The following is an 18,499-nucleotide window of genomic DNA, read 5'->3' on the forward strand; positions in this document are numbered from 1 at the left end:
TGCTCTCTTAAGGTACATCTGAAGACAGCTACAGTATATTTATGTATAATAATAAATAAATCTTTGGGCCAGAGCAAGCGGGGCCAACTGGAGCAAGCATGGTTAACTGGAGCATGCAGGGGTCCTAAAAATTCAATTCCCAACAACCATATGAAGGCTCACAACCATCTGTACAGTACAGTGTACTCACATAAATAAATAAAATAAATAAATCCTTAAAAGGAAGTAAAAAGTGAATGGATGTCTCAGTGTCACTGTGCTTGCCTAGCCTGCAGAAAGCCCTGGGTTCAAGCCCCACCCCAAGGTGACGGGGGTGGGTGGGTGGGTTGTATTAGATCTTACTAAAGGTCTGAATCTGTGCAAATGCTTATCTGTGTAAAGGGAGGGATGGGACTGGGGAGTGGAGAGGTAACAGTAACTATGTCACAGGGCAGTTATGGGAACAAAGTGAACTAACACTTGGGCATGGTACAAGCTTGGCAGGGAGTCTGGTGCCATCAGAAAGCGGGTGTCAGATGAGAAAGATGGCTCAGTGGGTAAAGGCACTTGTGGTCAAGCCTGACTACCTGAGCTTGACCCCCAGGTCCCACATGGTACAGAGAGAGACTGACTCCAGTAAGGTGTCCTCTGATCTTCACACAGGTGTGGTGGTATGCCCACCCTACCTCCCCCCTCTCTCTCGCTTGCTCGCTCTCCCTCTCTTACACACACACACACACACACACAGAGAGAGAGAGAGAGAGAGAGAGAGAGAGAGAGAGAGAGAGAGAATTAAGAAAGATACGTGTCACTGAGTCGCTGCTGTCCTAGGCTCATCCTGAGCCATTTTTGACACACTGCTTCTCATCTCTAAGGTGAGAGACCCTTTCTTCCTCCTCTCCTCACAGACATCTCTGGTCAGCAGAAATACTACCCAGCGGAATGTGGCAGAAGGCCACACAATCTGGGCAGTTGGAAAGCTAAAAGGTGGAGTGGAGACACTGGGAAAGAGTGTGTGTGGGTGTGGGGAGGGGAGTCCTGCCTTTCTCTCTCTGATGTGCCCTCTTTGTGTCTCAGTGCTTCTAGTGCCAGTTTCTTGAGGGCACAGTTCTGAAGTCCCTCCCTCTGAGGGCAGCTGAGGGAGGCACAGGGCTAAGCTAAGGAAGGGGCTGGGTTCAGACAGTGAGGAGGACTCTCACTATTGACCAAACCCGAGCTGCCTGAGCAGACCTGGGAATATCCCTGAGTGGCCAGAGAACTCCTCCCATTCTCCTCACTTCTATTCTGTGTACGCCCGAGCAGAATACTGAGAGCCGCATCGTAGGACTAACCACATAACTTGTGGGGACCAAGGTGGGTCACAGTTACCTCCAGTACCAGCTCAAGTTATTTTGGTAGAATGTTTAGTGTTTGTCACTTCCCTGGCCATTGGTCAAGTCAGGCACATGAACCAATTCAGAGTGAACAAATATTCATGTGAACTGTTGGAGTTCCTGATCAAGCCATACCTGAAGTCAGACTTTTTAGTTTCTCAGTAACCTTCACTTCTGGTTCACTAACATCCCTCTGGGTCCACGTTTTGATTGACTACAACCCAAAATATCTGTGCTAGAAGGGTGAGTCATGTAATGATATATACGAGTGTATATGAATGAAAGAACACTGCAGCCCATTCCAGGAAGAGGTAAGTAAAATTATAAAGACAGTGAAATGGGAGGAAGGATCTGAAGGAGGAGCCGGGTGTGTGTCTACCATAGGGCAACACGGCTCTGCGTGGGACAGCACATGTCTGTAGTCACAGGCACTTCAGAGGCTGAGATAGAAGCATCACTGGATCCAAGGATTCCAGGTCAGTGTGGGAAACATAGTGAACCCTCACCAGAAGAGAGAGAGGGAGGGAGGGAGAGAGAGAAGGAAGGAGGGAGGGTGTGAGGAGGGAAGGGAAAGAAGGGAGGGAGGGGGAAGGGAGGGATGGAAGGGAGGGAGAATGCCAGGTGTTAAGTGAGAGCCTGGGGATGACAGTGGGGGACAGTGACAATGGCGAGCCTCATCAGCCTGGCAAGCTCCCTGGCCTCAGAGCTGTGAGGATCTACTCCCAAGTCAGGAAGTTTTCCCGCGTGAAGGAAGTGGCCCCGGGCTGGGGGACAGTGCTCAGGACTCTGTTAGTCTGTAGGACACAATGAATGAGGTCATTCAAAGGTACACTTCAGTTCATGGGAGCTTATGTCATGTCGTGTTTTCTCAGTCATAAGACAGGAAGCGGCGCTTGGCTCAGCTCATGTGAGGACTTGGAGCAAAGCAAAGGGGTCCTGATAAAAGGCCTGTGGACTCCTCATTTGTCCTGGTGTGAAGGGGCCTAGGAAGTTGTTGTGAGAGTTGTGGCACTGGGATGACTGCTGCTGATGGGAGTGGTGATGAGGATGTTAGTGGTGACCATGGTGATGATGATGATAGTGATGGTGATGGTGATGATGATGATTATGATGATGATGATGGTGGTGGTGAAGATGGTGTGCTGCTGTTCTGCTGGGGTGTTGGCTAGCAGTGGTAGTGATAGTGATGATGATGGTAGTGATATGATAAAGGTGGTAGTGATGCTGATGATTATGATCCTAGTAGTGGGGTGGTGATGATGGTGATGGTGGTGACCATGATGCTGATGATGGTGGTGGTGGTGGTGATGATCTAGTCCCAGAGCCTTTGACCATAACTATTAAGAATTTTTAGTGAGGGTAAGGAGATGCACACCTGTAATCAGGAAGCTGATGCAGAAGATGGAAAAGTTCCAGCCTAGCTTGGACTGCACAGACAGATGTCAGAAAAGGGTGAAGTTGATGGCTCTGTGGGTAAACTGCTTGCTGTGCAATCATGAGGACCTGAGTTCTCATCCCCTGTACTCGCCATGGTTGTAATGCTGGGAAGGTAGAGACAGGAAGACCTCTGGGGCTTGCGGCCTAGCGAGTCTAGCTAATCAGCTAGCTCCAGGTTCAATGAGCGAGCCCTAGCTCACAAAATATGGAGATCGATTGAGGAAGACACCCAACATTGACCTCAGACCTTCACATACTCACTCATATGTACATGTAGCTGTACACACACACACACACACACACACACACACACACACACACACACACACACTGAGGGGGGTGGCTTTATCCCCTGGGCTGGATTTGTGGATGGAATAAAGAGGAGAAATGGAGCTTAGTATGAGCTTCTGTCTTCCTGTGTCCTGACTGTAGATAACTGTGACCTGCTTCACACTCCTGAAGCCAGCCCCTCTCCACCTGTATCTCTCACACTAAGTCAAAGAAAGTCCCCTTATATCACCTTAATCAGGTTGCCCTAGTTTGCTTTTCTGTTTCTGTGATTAGAGCCATGACCAGAAGCAGGTTGGGGAAAGAAAGCGTTTGTTTTATCTTACAACTTTAAGGTCATACACCACCAATCATAGGACTGGAGGCAGGGCCTGAAGTAGACGTCACACAGGAATGTTGCTCCCAGGCTCCTACATAGCTACTTCTCTTTCAACATATTCATTTATACAGATTTATTTCATGTGTTTGAGTGTTTTGCAGGCATGTATTTAGGTGCCCTGTGTGCATGCCTGTTGTGCCAGAAGTTGGAAGAAGGCATCAGAGTCCCTGGGATTGGAGTTACAGATGGTTGTGAGGTCCCATATGTGTACTGGGAATTAAGCCTGGGTCCTTTGTAAGAAAAAGCACTCTTAACGACTGAGCCAACTCTCTAGCCACTTGCCTAGACCCACTTGCTTAACGGTCGTACTCCCCACAGTGGTTTGGGCCCTGCTAGATCAGTTAGCAATAATAATAATAAAAAAAATATTCAGACATTCCTATGAAACTCTGCAAAGTACCCATGACTACCCTGGTCTAAGTATAGAGATACCCCCTACAACACCGAGAGTTAAGAATTTGGGGCAAGGAAGTCAGGCATGATGATATGGGCCTGGAATATTAGCACATGGGCGGTAGAAGCAGGAGGATCAGAACTACAAGTTCATTCTTGACTACATATGCAGTTTGAGGCCAGCCTGGACTACAAGAGGTCTTGTCTCAAGCAACAACAACAACAACAACAACAACAACAACAACAACAGCAACAACAACAACACAAAGAGAACTTGGGTCAGGTGCTTCTGAGCTGGGGTGGAACTGATGGGGCTCTAGGGCTGGACAGATGGAGGCTGGGGATTCCTGAGGCCTAACAGAAAATGTCTTCTGGGCAGTCAAGAAGGTGAGCAGGTTTTGGTGGCTGTTGGTCCATGCCATTGTGCTCCTCTTCCTGTGTTTAGTGTGAGCCCCTGGTCCCCTAAGCATCTGCCTTCCCATACAATGTTATTAAGAATGTTGCTTTTTTTTTTTTTTTTTTTTTTTTTTTTAAGCCGGGCGTGGTAGTGCACGCCTTTAATCCCAGTATCCGGGAGGCAGAGGCAGGCNNATTTCTGAGTTTGAGGCCAGCCTGGTCTACAAAGTGAGTTCCAGGACAGCCAGGGCTATACAGAGAAACCCTGTCTCAGAAAAAAAAAAAANGAATGTTGCTTTTTATCAGGTAGATGAAAGAGGGCTGAGTTCCTAGCCTTGCAGGAAGGGGTGGCAAAGCAGAAAGGTGAGCTCTGGGAACCAGAGTCTCCTGAGGCCGTGAGACCGTAAGTCCACTCGGAGAAACTGAGTCCACATTGAGTTGTTACTCCAGGGTCTCAGGTAAATGACTAGAACCAAGCCAAGCTGAAAAGGGAACCTCGGGTGCACAGAAGAGCAAGCCCTGGAGGACCAGAACTACTGTGGTCCTACTCCTCCTCCACTCTGGCCCCCAGAGGGCACTCCTCCATCCTTGTGGTTTCTGTTTGAAGGTGGTCACCTGGTCCTCTCTTATCTGAGCAATGCTGGGATAGTCAGGGGATAAAAGACCAGGGGATAACCAAGAAACAATGAGGAATCTGAGGGGGTGACTCAGAAAGGCTTTGATTCTGGGGCTGCCAAGGAGGGTGTCCGGTGTGGCTCTAGTCCTCCCTCAGTGGCAGCCAAGGCCGAAGGTCTCCGATTTCATTTCTCTTCACTCTTACTGGAGCAGAAGGGTAGGGTGCAGACTTCTAGATAAATTAATCTCACAAAGAGTTTTTGGTGATGTCCACTCTAGCCTTCTTTGTAATATTGTAATAGGTGTGTGCTACATATACAAACACAGCATGTTCCATCTAGAAACAGTCAAAACCTCTAACGATAGTTAACTTTAGAGAAGGGAAGCTTCTTCTTTTTTCTTTTTCCTTTTATTTCTGCAAGACAAATTCACACTTAGCACTGAACGACCTGCAGCTTCCTATGTAGCTCAGGCTGGCTTCTAGCTCACAGAGATCTGCCTGCCTCTGCCTGCGTATGAAGTGCTAGGATTAAAAGACATGGTGCTGGACTTCTTCTTTTATTCCCCCCCCCCCCCCGTGTATACTATATGACTTTGCTTGGTTCAAATGTTTTACTATTGTTTCAGGCTACATTTGTATATAAATGCATAGGATGAACAATTTGAAAACAATGATAATTTGAGGGATACTGTCTCAACAACAAAGAAAAATGATGTAATTTAAAAAACCCTCATATTATATAAGACCTTGAAAGTTAGGGGGGAACTTGGTAAAGCAGAAGATATAGGTTTGTGTGGGTAAGTCCATTTCTTCCTATAGTTTTATTTTGTTAGCAGCTGGTAGCTAGGACTGAAGTGCTGAATGAACCTGGAGGAAGGTGGATGCAGAGGTTATAGGACAGTGGTTATTACAGGCATTTGACATCGGTTAGCCCATCTAATCTCGGAGAGGCAGATATTGTTAATCCTAAATCCGCAGCAGAGAAAATCAGCTCACAGAGGTAAAGTTGGTAGTCCAAGGTCTAGCAAAGGGCAAGCTGGGAGTCAGATCTCAAGCTGTCAGAATGCTCTGTCCTTCATCAGCCAAGTTTGATGTGGGGGGTGGGGGGAGGAGATGAGGAGCTGTAGGGAAACCTCTGCTGCAGGAGTCCTGAAGTGGCTGGCCCCTGGGTGGAGAAGGAAGTCAGGCTCCAGAACTGGCTAGTGGGATCAGCTTTGGGGGAAGCCAGAAAACAAAAAAGGGTTGGGTTTAGACAGCAAAGCAGCTCCTGCCTCCCAAGAACAGATCTCTCTCCCCCAGCCCCTAGGACTGTGGAGTCTCCTGAGAAAGGCTGATCTGTATGTAGACTGTAGTCACCAGGAAGGAGACCGGAAGTTACTGAAGTTATGCTTGAGTCCTGGGAGTAAGAACTGAAATGTATGTTCGATTACAAGTTGGAGCCACTCTGGTCAGAGTTCTGATGCCCACCAGGAATGGGTGGTGATGCTGGTAGATTCTGCTTGTGCTAGTGAGGCTCCTGCTGGCTCCTGTTGGGGGGAGGGTATCTACTCTGTAAAAGACTCAAATAGTTCTGAGTTACCTGAGGCTCTTGGTGAGATTTTATTTTTTAGTTTTTTAAAAATGTGTATGGATGTTCTGCCTGCATGTATATATGTGCACCACATGCATGCCTGGTGCCTTTGGAGGTCAGAAAAAGGCATCTAATCCCCCAAAGCCGGAGTTGCAGATGGTTAGGAGCCACCACAGGGGGTGGGGGTGGGGGTGGGGCTGAGAACCAAACCTGGTCCTCTGCAAGAGCTGCAAGTGCTTTTAACCTCTGAGCCAACTCTGTAGGCCTCTTTTATTTTTTTAAATTTTAGACAGAGACTTGCTCTATAGACTGCCGGGCCACACATTCATGGCCACCCTCCTGTCTCAGTCTGGGATAATGAGCTTAAGCCACCACTCTCAGTGCTGGTGGGAGTCTTAAAAATTTATTTTGCATGCAGGTCTGTGTGTTTGTGTGTAAGACAGAAGAGGGAATCAGATCCCCTAGAACTGGAGTTACAGGTGGCTATAAGACACCTGGCATGGGTGCTAGGAATCGAACTTAAGTTCTCTCCAAGTACCCTCCTAGCTTGTAACCACTGAGCCATCGCTTCAGCCCATGGTGGGATTCTTCACCTGCCCAGGAAGTTCTGGGGGACTTATGGGTGGCACCCGTCAGAAAGGTTTAGGTTCTGTCAGTGTGACCCACCTTTTATAGTCACAGTCACAGGTTTCATAGGTTATGTTAAAGACCTACAGGTAGATTCCAGCCAGAGGGGTGGTGGTGGTGGGATGAATTCCTGTCCATAGCTCCAACACCGCGACTCTGCCAAGGTCACAGAGAATAAGAAAAATGGGCTCCTTTTACAAGACCCAGGAGTAAACTGATGGCTCCAATTGCCAGTCTTTCTTAGCCTCAGGTTCCAAATCTGTGGGTTCCTAAGTTGCAGGGCAAGAAATCAGCTTTGAAATGAGAGAAAAAGGGGGTGATGAGGGGAGAGACAGAATCCAATTCAGGATCACAGAGAGATTGGGGAAGGTAAGGATCAGTCTTTGGTCTCTAGCTAGCCTCCTTTCCTCAGCCCCACCCTGCTATTGACATCAAGCTCAAGGATCCCCAAGACAAAGCAGGGCCACTGAAAGCCAGTCTGCGAGGGGGAGGGCCCGGAGGGAGGGCCGGGGCTTCCTGGAGCTTCACTAGCAAGGTCAGTGTGGAGTTGTCAAGGCCAGACTTTTGGTGGGCGGAGAGAAGAGCCTTACTTAGACTTGTAAGTGCGTCTGTGGCTAAAGGCAATCTCTCCAGGGATCCAGCTACCAGCTGAAAAAAACTACCCTCTAAGACTGCTAGTCGAAAACACCACAGTCTTGGGTGGAATAACGGGTGGCTTTACAAAAAAAACTTTTCCTGTTTTTCAAGACACCTTGGAGGAGCCAGTCATATTTTTATAGGACTGCGTGCTTTAACTTGACAAAGGAGCCGCGTGCCAATGGCCAGAAAAGAGAACCAGTTTCTAAAGCTGTTCCAGCTTTATCCGCTCCGGAAGCCGCTCTGTATCCTCCTTTGGTGGGGAAGATCGATGCTCAAGGACGTTGCAGCTGCCACAGGGACCAAGCACCTGTGCCTGACACAGCACGGACTTCAGCCTGGAGCACATCTCCGGGTCTTAACGGTAGCCAGTCCGCGGGCGGGAGTCTCAGCCACTCAGGGTCGCACGGGTGCGGGTAGGAAAGGTGTGGACTGAGGAAAGGAAGCTTCGGTCCCGCCAGGGTCCCGGTGGACCTGGAGAGCAAAGAAGGGCGGGAAGGCCCTCGAAGCGGCTGCCTCTGGGTATCAGATGCACACCCAGGGGCGTCGCCCTCCACTTTCCGCTACCGAGAGGTTAAGAGACTCATCTGGAGTCACACAGCTAGCTATCTGGCAGCACTTGGGGGCTGCAGTTCTGATCCCTGCTGGACGGGTGCACACCTCTTCGCTTGGTTCGGATCCTTGGGACTGTCGAACCTGGAATCGTCCTTTGGTTAAGAGGACCAGCCTTCCCCAACCAACTTCGAAATATTGCAGGCGCACCGGTCTGAGTGCAACCAGAGGCGTGACGTGCCAGGTCTTGGAGCAAGGGCTAACCCTGGTAATAACGCTTGGGACCTGGAGTGTGGTGTCCCCATGGACTTCGGATCGCTTAGGACTGAGGTCCTTCCAACTGGTCTCTTAACGGACGATAGCTCCAAATCTCAAACACAGTGACCTGACAGTGAACGAACTCGGTAGCCCCTGAAGCAGAATGGCTCTGTATCCTTGAGCAAGTCCCTTCCTTTCCCCGGACGGGCTGGCTAGGTGCCCCTGCGGTCGCGGCCGCGCATGCTCTTGGACGGGCGGTACAGGGAGCGGGCGGCGGGCGCCCCAGCTGCTTTGCATTGACGCCAGCAGCCGCTGGAGGTCACCGCTGGGGGCTGGGCGCGGCGAGTTGCCCGCAAGACGCGGTCCGGAGCCCGGAGCGGGAGTCTCGGACGCTCAACTCCCGGCTCGCGCAGCCGCCTCGGCGCTTCTCGACGGCGCGGCCCGACCGGAGGCGCTCGCTCCGTTAGCGCGCGGGTCCCCCAGGTCGGAGTGCGGGCGCCGAGGGCTGGGCTCCCCTACGGTAGCCCGACTAGGGGCGCTCACCCAGCCGTCCGCCGGGCCGAGGCGCGGCTCCGGCAGGCGAGCGCCCTTTTCCTCGAGAGTCAGACGAGGCGAGGGCGGCGGTGTAAACGCGGCGCGGGCTCGCGGCTCCCGGTGGCGAGAGCGCAAATCTCCACCCCCGACATTTCCCCGGAAGCGCGGCGGCCGCGGCGCGCGCGGCGATGTGAGGGAGACGGCGGCGGCTCCCGCCTCAGGAAGGGCATGTTCGGAGGGGCGGCCGCGGCGCGCCTCCCGCCCCACCGCCCCCTCCCCACGGCTGCCGCCGCCGCGCCCGCAGCGCGATAAAAGGGGCGGCCGCGCTTCCTGACGTGAGACCCGCGCTCGCCGCCGCCCGCCCGCCCGCCCAGGCCGCGATGACACGGCGCCCGCGGCGGCCCCGAGGCGCCGGGCGGGCCGTTTGCTGACCGGATCGCGGCTGCCCGCCAGCGTGTCCGCGGTGCCGCCGCCGCCAGGATGGGCTGCGCCCCGAGCATCCACACTTCCGAAAACCAAACGTTTAGCCACAGCGACGGCGAGGACGAGATCGTGGACGTGGACGTCCCGGGCCCCGCGCCGAGATCTATTCAGCGATGGTCGACCGCGCCCGGGCTCGTGGAGCCTCAGCCTCGGGACAGCGGCGCCTCGAAGGTGAGCCGCACTGAGAGGGCGAGGAAACAAACGCGGGGCCCGGGAGGCCCTCTAGGCGGCCGCTGTGGCGTTGACCGACGCCAGCCGCCCGCGTTTGCGGGCTGTTGCGGACCGAGGTTTAACGGGGCTATGACGCGGCGCCCGGGATCCACGATGTCCGTTCGTTCCCGGGCCAGGTCGGACGAGGCGAGTCAGTTTTCTCCCAGCGGGGATGGGTGGGGGACCCTGTGGGTGGGGGACCTGGGATATCCCCGGCACGTTCCCGACATGGTAAACCAGGGTGTACTTTGATCTGGCAGTTCCCAGAGTAGAAAGGCAAGGGTTGTCGGCACTGGGAAGGGTCTTAGATGCCACATGTTTCCCTCACCTCACCCCCTGCCTAGCTTATCCCAACCTCTGTCCCCTCATTGCACAAGCAGTTTCACTTTTCCACTTTTTGGGGGGGCCATTGAAATGTAACCTGGAACATAGGTTTGGCTTCACTGCACGCGTTATCAGAAGTTCAGGTTTGTTAGCATACGTGTGGTATTCAAAGCCTGTGTAATTAGAAACTACTACTGGAGACGTGACCCTCGAAGCATTCAGCAGGGCCAAGTTAATCTTGTATGGAGGCAGTCTGACTGGGACTTGCAAGGTTTTCTCTTTTGTTGATCGTTGCGTGGCTTCTCCGGTGCCTTTTGCTTCAGCTTTTATCAAAAGTTTCCAGGGCGAAGGTTTTCTGAAGGAAAGATAAAAGTTCACAGAGGCACCCGCAGCAGCTTCCCACTTACATCTGGGATTTTGGAGTGACATCTCAGGTGTTGTAAAACAAACTGGTATGCTGGGCTGCAGTGTTTGAACACACTCCTCATTACCAGGAAGTTTTAAGTATTTTGCAATTTTAAAAAATTACTGAGTACTGCAGACCCTCCCAGATTTGAACGACGTAGTTGACTTACTTAACTGTCTTAAATTTCTAGCAATCAGAGTGGTACTTCGTCTGTTGGAAAGAGACGATCTTGTTCAGCTTTGCACACTGGAGTGCTTGCCCTGCCCTGCCAATGCTCTAAGTGAAAATTCAACCTTGGTCTGATTATCCTCAGTTGAATTCTTTCTCCTGGGGTTTCTTTAAAAGAAACCTGTGATGGCTAGAGTTTAGATAGTTAGGCCAAACTGCTTGTAATGGCTTATATAACTAAGTCTCAACAGGCTTACAAATAAGCAAGACACTACAGATAGAGTTGAATGTGGGACCCTTAACAACGGTCACATTTCTTACCCAAATCTAACATTGTTTTCTTTTTCATTAGCCAATATTAAATTCCAACGCCACCCTTCTTCACTGAGACACCTTTCTTCTTCCAGGCCTTTTTGTGGTGACCTGGATGTCTTAGACTTGCTATTAGGCATCTTGTAAACCTCTCCTGTGCAGCAGTCCAACTCTGCCATCCACCTTTTCCTGTCAGGACCTAGACAGTGTGTTCATCCTCACAGCAGCCAGCCTTATGGCAGGCACAGAGTAGGTGCTAAAGAACTGTTGGTTTTATTTATTTACTTACTTATTTATTTATTTATTTATTTACTGTTTGCTCATTCATACTACTCTCTGTGAGATTTATGTCCATAGATCATTTAAGATAGACTTAAAGATAATATTAACATCTACAGAGGAGGAGCCAAATTACAAATTACAGTAGCACAGCCAATAGAAATGGAAGTCCCTCCCATACTTTTATCTGTGAGTTGTCCATAGTGCTACCACATCTCAGTTACAGGTAGGTGAATTTAGGCATATCATGTAAATAGAGCAGAGCTAATTACAGCTTTTCTACAGTTTTTAAAAATTAAGATATAAATGTACTCTGGAAATTGGAAAATACATATTAGAGAAGAAAAGCTTTAGCAAGATCAACTTGCAAGTAATTTGCTTCTTTATTAATGAGTATCTTAAGAGCCTATTCTAGTTCATTAACAATTCCTGGTGCTGGGAGGAGCTGGGAGGAACCGGGAGAATCCTGCCTGTTAGGCAGGAATGAGGACCTAGTGTGGCTTCCCAATAGCCACATGGAAGCTGACTGGTCCACAGCCCTAGTGTTGGGGCTACAGGCAGATCTCCTGAGCTTGCTGCCCAGATGGCCTACGCAGTCAGTGAGCTCTGGGTTCAGTGAGAGATCCTGTCTCAAAACCAAAGTAGACAACCATAGAGATGGCCTTCCTGCTTCTACAGGTAGGCATATGAGCATGTATGCGTGTGTGCGTGCGTGTATTCTTTAAAAGTTTTATATCCCTATAGCATACAATAAAGAGTTCTTCAAAGTTGCTGAAAGACTGGTGATTAAATACATTTCAGATTGAGCAGTGTATGGTTTACACTGTGATATATTTCATATGTGTTCTTTGTAGCAATCTGTGCACTATTAATAGGTGTTAGTGAATAAAGGGTTCCATGATCAGATCAGTTGGAGGAATATTGGCTGGATCAGCAAAGTCCCTCCTCCCTCCCCCTCCCTGTTTTTTTTTTTTTTTTTTTTTTTCCCTCTTTGGCACAGTGTTTTGCTGTTACCCACAGTGGCCTGGAACTTGGGGTCCTGCTGACATAGCTTCCCACCTTTCTGTGATCACCAGGTGGTGGCCTGTGTCTTCAGTTGGGAAGCAGAGGCAGATGGATCTGTGAGTTTGGGGCCAATTTGTTCTGGAGTTCCAGGACAGTCAAAGCTATACAACAAAATGCTGTCTTGAAAACAACGCTATATCTATAATTTTAGTAATATCTCTTGTGATCTTCAGAGGGTGTTTAGAGTTGCAGTTCCTAGACTTCTTTGAGTATCCACCCCTTTCTTTGGGTTCTGTTGTAGGCAAACCATGGTAGGCTCTGATTCCTTCCATGGCATAACAATATTCAAGGTACAGAAATATGCTTAATAGTAGAATTCAACAAATACGATTTAGTTCTTAATTCCAAAGGCAGTTTAAGATCTGGTAATACACTGGGGAGGTGAGTGTATGAGCCTATTTAAGTATTACTGAAAATACTCTGGCTGTTTGTTTATCCAGGCGTTATATAGCCTGTGTGGTTACAGATAATGAATGCTGTGTTCAACTTGAACACTTACGCTTTTATTTTTAATCGGTGTGAGTTTCAACATTTCAATATTGTCTTGTCAGTTTTTAGATGGACTCTGTTTCGCCTTCCCTTAGCTGGGACTTGAGGTCCCCTTGAAACGTTTGTGCCTGGGGAAAGGAGGGATAGAGGTCTCTTCCCAGGCACCCAGTGGGCTGCTGCTGCTGGGTGCCTCTGCTCTCAGCCTGCTTCATCAGCCCTGTGGTGGTCAGTCTGTTTGCTGCCTCTCTTAGGCCTTCCATAAACACTTGTTGAATTATAGAATTGAGTGAAACAGGCTGTAGAAGTGCAAAAATATTTCCTGTTCATGTAAAGGAACCAGTTTTAACCAGATTGTAGGCTGTGAAGTTCAGATTGCTTTTGTGGGAGTCTCTGGTTATTGTTCCCTAGAGAGTTTTTCCCAGGGGCTAAAATACGTCCATGCTAATGAGCATTGTTAGTTTTTGTTTTTGTTTTGTTTTGTTTTGTTTGTTTGAGATAGGGTCTTACTATGTAGCCCTGGCTGTCTTAGAACTCACTGTGTAGACCAGGCTGTCCTTGAATTCACAGAGGTTCACCTGCCTCCGCCTCCTGAGTGCTGGAATCAAGGGTGTGCATCACCTCCCTTGGCTGCACATTGTTTTTTACAGTTGTAAGGACAGTGCAGCCTATGGGCAGTGCACCGCAGACTATACAGCTGCGCACTCACTATGACCAAACGTTAGTATCACCATCAGCGATCCCACAGGAGACACAGATGCACTCCTCTGAGTCTCTGTTTCTCCTCTTGCTTTCCTCCGACCTTCCACTATCTTCTTTTCCCTCCCCACAGTCTTCTTCCTTGTTTTTTCACACCAACTCCCTTCTTCCATAGACTGGCTAAACTAGTCATTTTGTCAACCAAAGTAAACTGGTCTCTTGGCTATAGAATAATTACTATCATCTGTACTAGAATAAAATGGGTTGCCTGATGTTAATTTATAAAAAATATTAATTACATCTTATATTTGTTAAATGAAAGCAGTTTTCTCCTGGTGTGCTGCCTGGTTTTATTTCTTCACTGAAGTCACCAGCGGTTTCTCGAGGCAGGTATGGTTGAGAAAGAGCAATTTAACTTTGTGCTCTACTATGATGTAATGAGTCCATCTCTGGAGGGCAGCTCACTGTGAATTGCTCACTGTGAGTTGCTCACTGTTGTGTTCTGACAGCTTTATAGAATCTTTTGCCAGGATTAACTATGAAGAATTAAAAAATATTTTCTTGAACTCTTGTTATATGCATTAAGTGCTTTGTATCTATATCATCAATATCATAATATTTCAAAAACATTTCCCACTCTCAGAGGGAAACAGTAACGTGGCAGAGTAACAAAATCAGATGACACACACAGAAAACTGCTTTAATTTAGGCAAACATAAACACATGTAAATTAAGGTCACACAACAAGCTTTACTCTAAAATATGTATACATCAAGTGACTGTAACGTGTGTGTGTGTGTGTGTGTGTGTGTGTGTATAAATACAATACTTACTCTTATTACCTCCATACATTTACGTGTAATTCTTACAGAGATACTATATCAGAATTCCACCAGCTTCCCTGAGTCAACCTTGACCTTTTTCATACTCAAGTAAAGGTTATGATGGGGCCTGTGGTCCCTTCTGCCACTTCCATCCCCTTGAAATGGCCTGGGGACATGGGCTCTCCCTTACATGATTGGCTCATTGGGATCAAGCACTGAACCAGGGAGAGGTTTATGATGTGAGGCTGAATCTCAGAGTAACCTCTAAAGGACAGAGTATTTCAGAAAGTTAAAACCTCAGTCTGGCCCGAGGTCCGTGGCTTCTCAGTGGGGTGAGATAGATAATGAGGCAAGGGACTTGTTCTTAGAGTGCAGACTGTTTCTGTTAGTAACCCTTGCCATTTCTTGGATGCGCTCTTTTTTGTAAGCCTTGTACTAGATGTGTTATAGATGATATCTCCTTTAATCTCTGCAACCTTGTGAGAGGGCTCATGCCATTTTCTCTTTTGAAGATAAGGCACAAGAGGTTTGAGACTCAACCAGGGCCATAAAATCAAGCTGGGATCAGAACACATTATTCTTGGCTCTCAACTTCTAGACTGTTGCTCTCTTAACGCCTATTTCATCCCCACCCCATGGGCTGGCCTTCCATTAGGCCAGCGGTTCTTAACCTTCTGGGGTCACCTGAGACTGTTGGAAAACACAGATATATATATATATATACATTATGATTCATAACAGTAGCAAAATTACAGTTATGAAGTAGCAGCAAAAATAATTTTGTGGCTGGGTCACTACAACATGAGGAACTGCATTAAAGGGCTGCAGCATTAGGAAGGTTGGGGACCACTGCATTCGACTATAAATGAATTAAGTCACTTTTTTTTTTTTTAAAGATCATTTATTTAATGTGTTGTAAGCTACTGATATGGATGGCTAGGAACTGAACCTGGATCCTTTGAAAGATCCTCTGTTCTTAGCCACTTAGCCATCTCTCTGGCCCCAGTCACCTGAGTTTTAATCAGGTGTCCTGAATTTCTATTATCATGAAGTTGTTAGGCCTTCACTTACTGAGGAAGGTGGTTATGGCCCTACTAAGTTCCTGTGTTTGTGGAAGTTGTTCAGTGCGGTCCCAGCTGTTTACAAAAGCAACCCTCCTTTCTCTCCTCTGTCCTCTTTGCTGTCTGAAACCAGTGGGCGGAGTCCCTAAGGACTCTTTCTCTTCCCCCTGCTCAGGCTACAGAAGCCTTCCTTAGCCTTCTCCCCTGGAGCTGCGTGTTCCCTTTGACCTTTGCCTTGTGTGCTCCTCCTCCGGGCTTGCACAGAGGTCTCCTCCCAGAGTTACTCCAGGTCCAACCAAAAGGTCTCTTGAGCCCCCAGCAGGGCTTGCCCTGTAAAGGCCTAGAGTTGCTGCTCAGGACCTTAGCCTGGAGTATGGGCTACTTGAGGACAAGGGCGGTGTCCTGTTCTCACAACATGTCTGCTAAGCTGGGCATATAGGACTTTTTCTTCACATTCCCTGGATCAATCTCATCTTACTTAAAGTTAACAAAAATTGTTAGGGTGTGTCTCACGTGTTTTAACAAAAAGCCAAAATACCCTTGAGCTGGTGATTAATCTGTCAGGTTATTAGTAAAGCTTTTTCTCTGGTTTTGGCCATGTTCAAGTTGAGCAATGTTTCTGGGTCTCCTCCTGTTGTACTTTTGTTTTGCTCTGTTTGGTAGGAAGCAGTGGAATATCATGTTAGAGTATTGTTTTGACAAGTTTGATGTTGCTGTTTCTCAGCTACAGGCACGAAATGTAGTCTGCCCATCCACCCATACAGGAAGGATGTTGCAAATTTCCCTGAGCTTTGGGTGACTTCAGAGGCCTTGGGTGGGGGGCTCAACAGTCCTTTGACTCTGTCTGGGTTGGAAACATAACTTCACGTTCCTCCAGGTCCTCTGCTTTCACTCTGTTCACCTCCTATATGGCGGCTACAGCTCCTTCCCATGGCTAGTGGGATAGCCCAGAGCCTCTCCCATGCTGTCCTTAAGGTCTTTGGAGTTGATGACAGCTCCCAGGGAGGTGGTGTTGAAAGAGTATAGGAGGAGAAGCTAGAGGCATGGCTGACATCCACTTCATCAGGAATCAGTTTTCATTTTCTCAACTGTTAGGAGATTAGAGAGGGATAAGGACATAACTCCATGGGAAGGCAATTGTCTAGCCTGTGGTAGGATCTGGGTTCAGTCTCTAGCAACTCTTCTCACACACAGATAAAAGAAAAAGCAAAGAGTCAAGAATACCTGCTGGCCTGGGGCTTCCATTGCTGTGAAGAGACACTATTACCAAGGCAACTTTTATAAAGGACAGCATTTCACTGAGGCTGGCTTACAAGTTCAGAGGTTCAGTCCATTATCATCAAGTCAGGAAACATGACAGTGTTCAGGCAGGCATGGCATTGAGGAGCTGAGAGTTCTACATCTTCATCTAAAGAAAGCCAGGAACAGACTGTCTTCCAGGCAGCTAGGAAAAGGGTCTGGAGGCCCACCCCCCACAGTGACACACTTCTTCCAACAAGGCCACGCCTCCTGATAGTGCCACTCTCTGGGCCAAGTGTATTCACACCACTACACTTGCCTTGTGGTGAGATTACTTAACATCTTTAAAAGTGTTTTATTAGAGCATACAAGGACTATTTTCATTTTTCTCCCCTCTGTCATTGCAGGTGATCAAACCTAGGACTTTGTATATGCTAAGACAGATCTCCCCTTTAATGATAATAAGAGTAAAAGATTTGCACACACACACACACACACACACTTATTTATTTACATTCCAGTGGTTGCCCCCCCCATCCCCCTCCACAGTTTTCTTATCTCATTCTTCCTTCCCCTTGCCTCTGAGAGGGTGTCCTCCCCTCACCCCCAGGCCTCTCCCTTGCTTGGAACCTCAAGTCTCTCAAGGATTAAGCACAACTTCTCCCACTGCAGCCAGACCACGCAGACCTCTGCTAGATATGTGCTGGGGGCCTCAGACTGACCCTGGTTAGTAGTTTTGTCTCTGGGAGTTCCCTGGGGTCCAGGTTAGTTAAGACTGCTGGTCTTCTTGTGGGGGTCACCCTCCCCTTTAGCTTCTTCAATCCTTCCCCTAATTCAACCATAGGGGTCCTCGACTTCTGTCCCATGGTTAAGTGCAAGTTTCTGCTTCTGTCTCAGTCAGCTGCTGGTAGGGGAGTAAAACATTTTTTTTTTTTTAAATTTCTTTTGTGTGTGTGTTTCTGCATACATGGAATGCATGTGGAGACCAGAGGACAGCTTGTGGTTATTGATATGTTTTTCCACCATGTCAATCCCAGAGACTAAGTTTAGGTAGCAAGCGCCTTTACCTACTGAGACAGAGGCAGATGAATTGCTCTCTCTCTTTATTTTTTAAAGATTTATTTAGGCTGGAAGTGGTGATGCACACCTTTAATCCTGGCATTTTAGACGCAGAGGTAGAGGTAGGCATACCTCTGTGAGTTCAAGGCCAGCCTGGTCTACATAGTGAATTACAGGTCAACCAGTGCATGTAATGAGACCCTGTCTCAGGAGCAATTTTTTAAAAAAATTATGTATGTGTGTGTGTGTGCACCTGAGTGCAGGTATAAGAGGCAGGCAGAGGCATTGGATTCTTGTGAGCTGAAGTTACAGGTAGCTAGTTATGAGTCACCTGACATAGGTGATAGGAACTGAACTTGGGTCCTTGCAAGAACAGTACTTGATCTTAGTTTCTGAGCCATCTTACCAGCACTTTTTTTTTTTTTTCGAGACATGGTTTCTCCGTGTAGCCCTGGCTGTCCTGGAACTCACTCTGTAGATCAGGCTGGCCTTGAACTCAGAAATCCTCCTGCCTCTGCCTCCCAAGTGCACATATATATATATATGATGCATATCTCCATATCTCCAGGGAGGGAAGGTCTCAGTAAGCAAGGCATTTTTGATGAAGGAAAAGTTACTAAAATTCAACTAACTTAAAATACAAATCGCATCAAATGAAAATGAGAATGAAAAGCAGGCCACTGACTCAAAGTTACTTGAGTTATTGTATCAATAAAGGGTTAGTATTCAAAATATGTATGGAATTTTCTAAGTCAATAAGAAAAGACAGCTATTTTGAAGTGGAAACTTCTGGTTTCTTTGGAAAGTCAGTTATGTCAAATGATGTTTTGCTGGGGCACACAGCTG

General features: G+C 48.1%; 1 protein-coding gene across 1 annotated transcript in view; it reads left to right on the forward strand.

The window, feature by feature from the left end:
• The first annotated feature begins 9,412 nt into the window (after positions 1 to 9,412).
• Positions 9,413 to 18,499, forward strand: part of Pde8a (phosphodiesterase 8A) — a 115,573-nt gene continuing 106,486 nt past the window's right edge. Inside the window, exon 1 of the mRNA XM_029535592.1 lies at positions 9,413 to 9,692. Within this exon, the coding sequence (XP_029391452.1) occupies positions 9,519 to 9,692 (174 nt within the window). The 5' untranslated portion in view covers positions 9,413 to 9,518. The remainder of the gene's footprint in view (positions 9,693 to 18,499) is intronic.

Source organism: Mus pahari, chromosome 1 (genome assembly GCF_900095145.1).
Source record: "Mus pahari chromosome 1, PAHARI_EIJ_v1.1, whole genome shotgun sequence".
Lineage (NCBI taxonomy): Eukaryota > Metazoa > Chordata > Mammalia > Rodentia > Muridae > Mus > Mus pahari.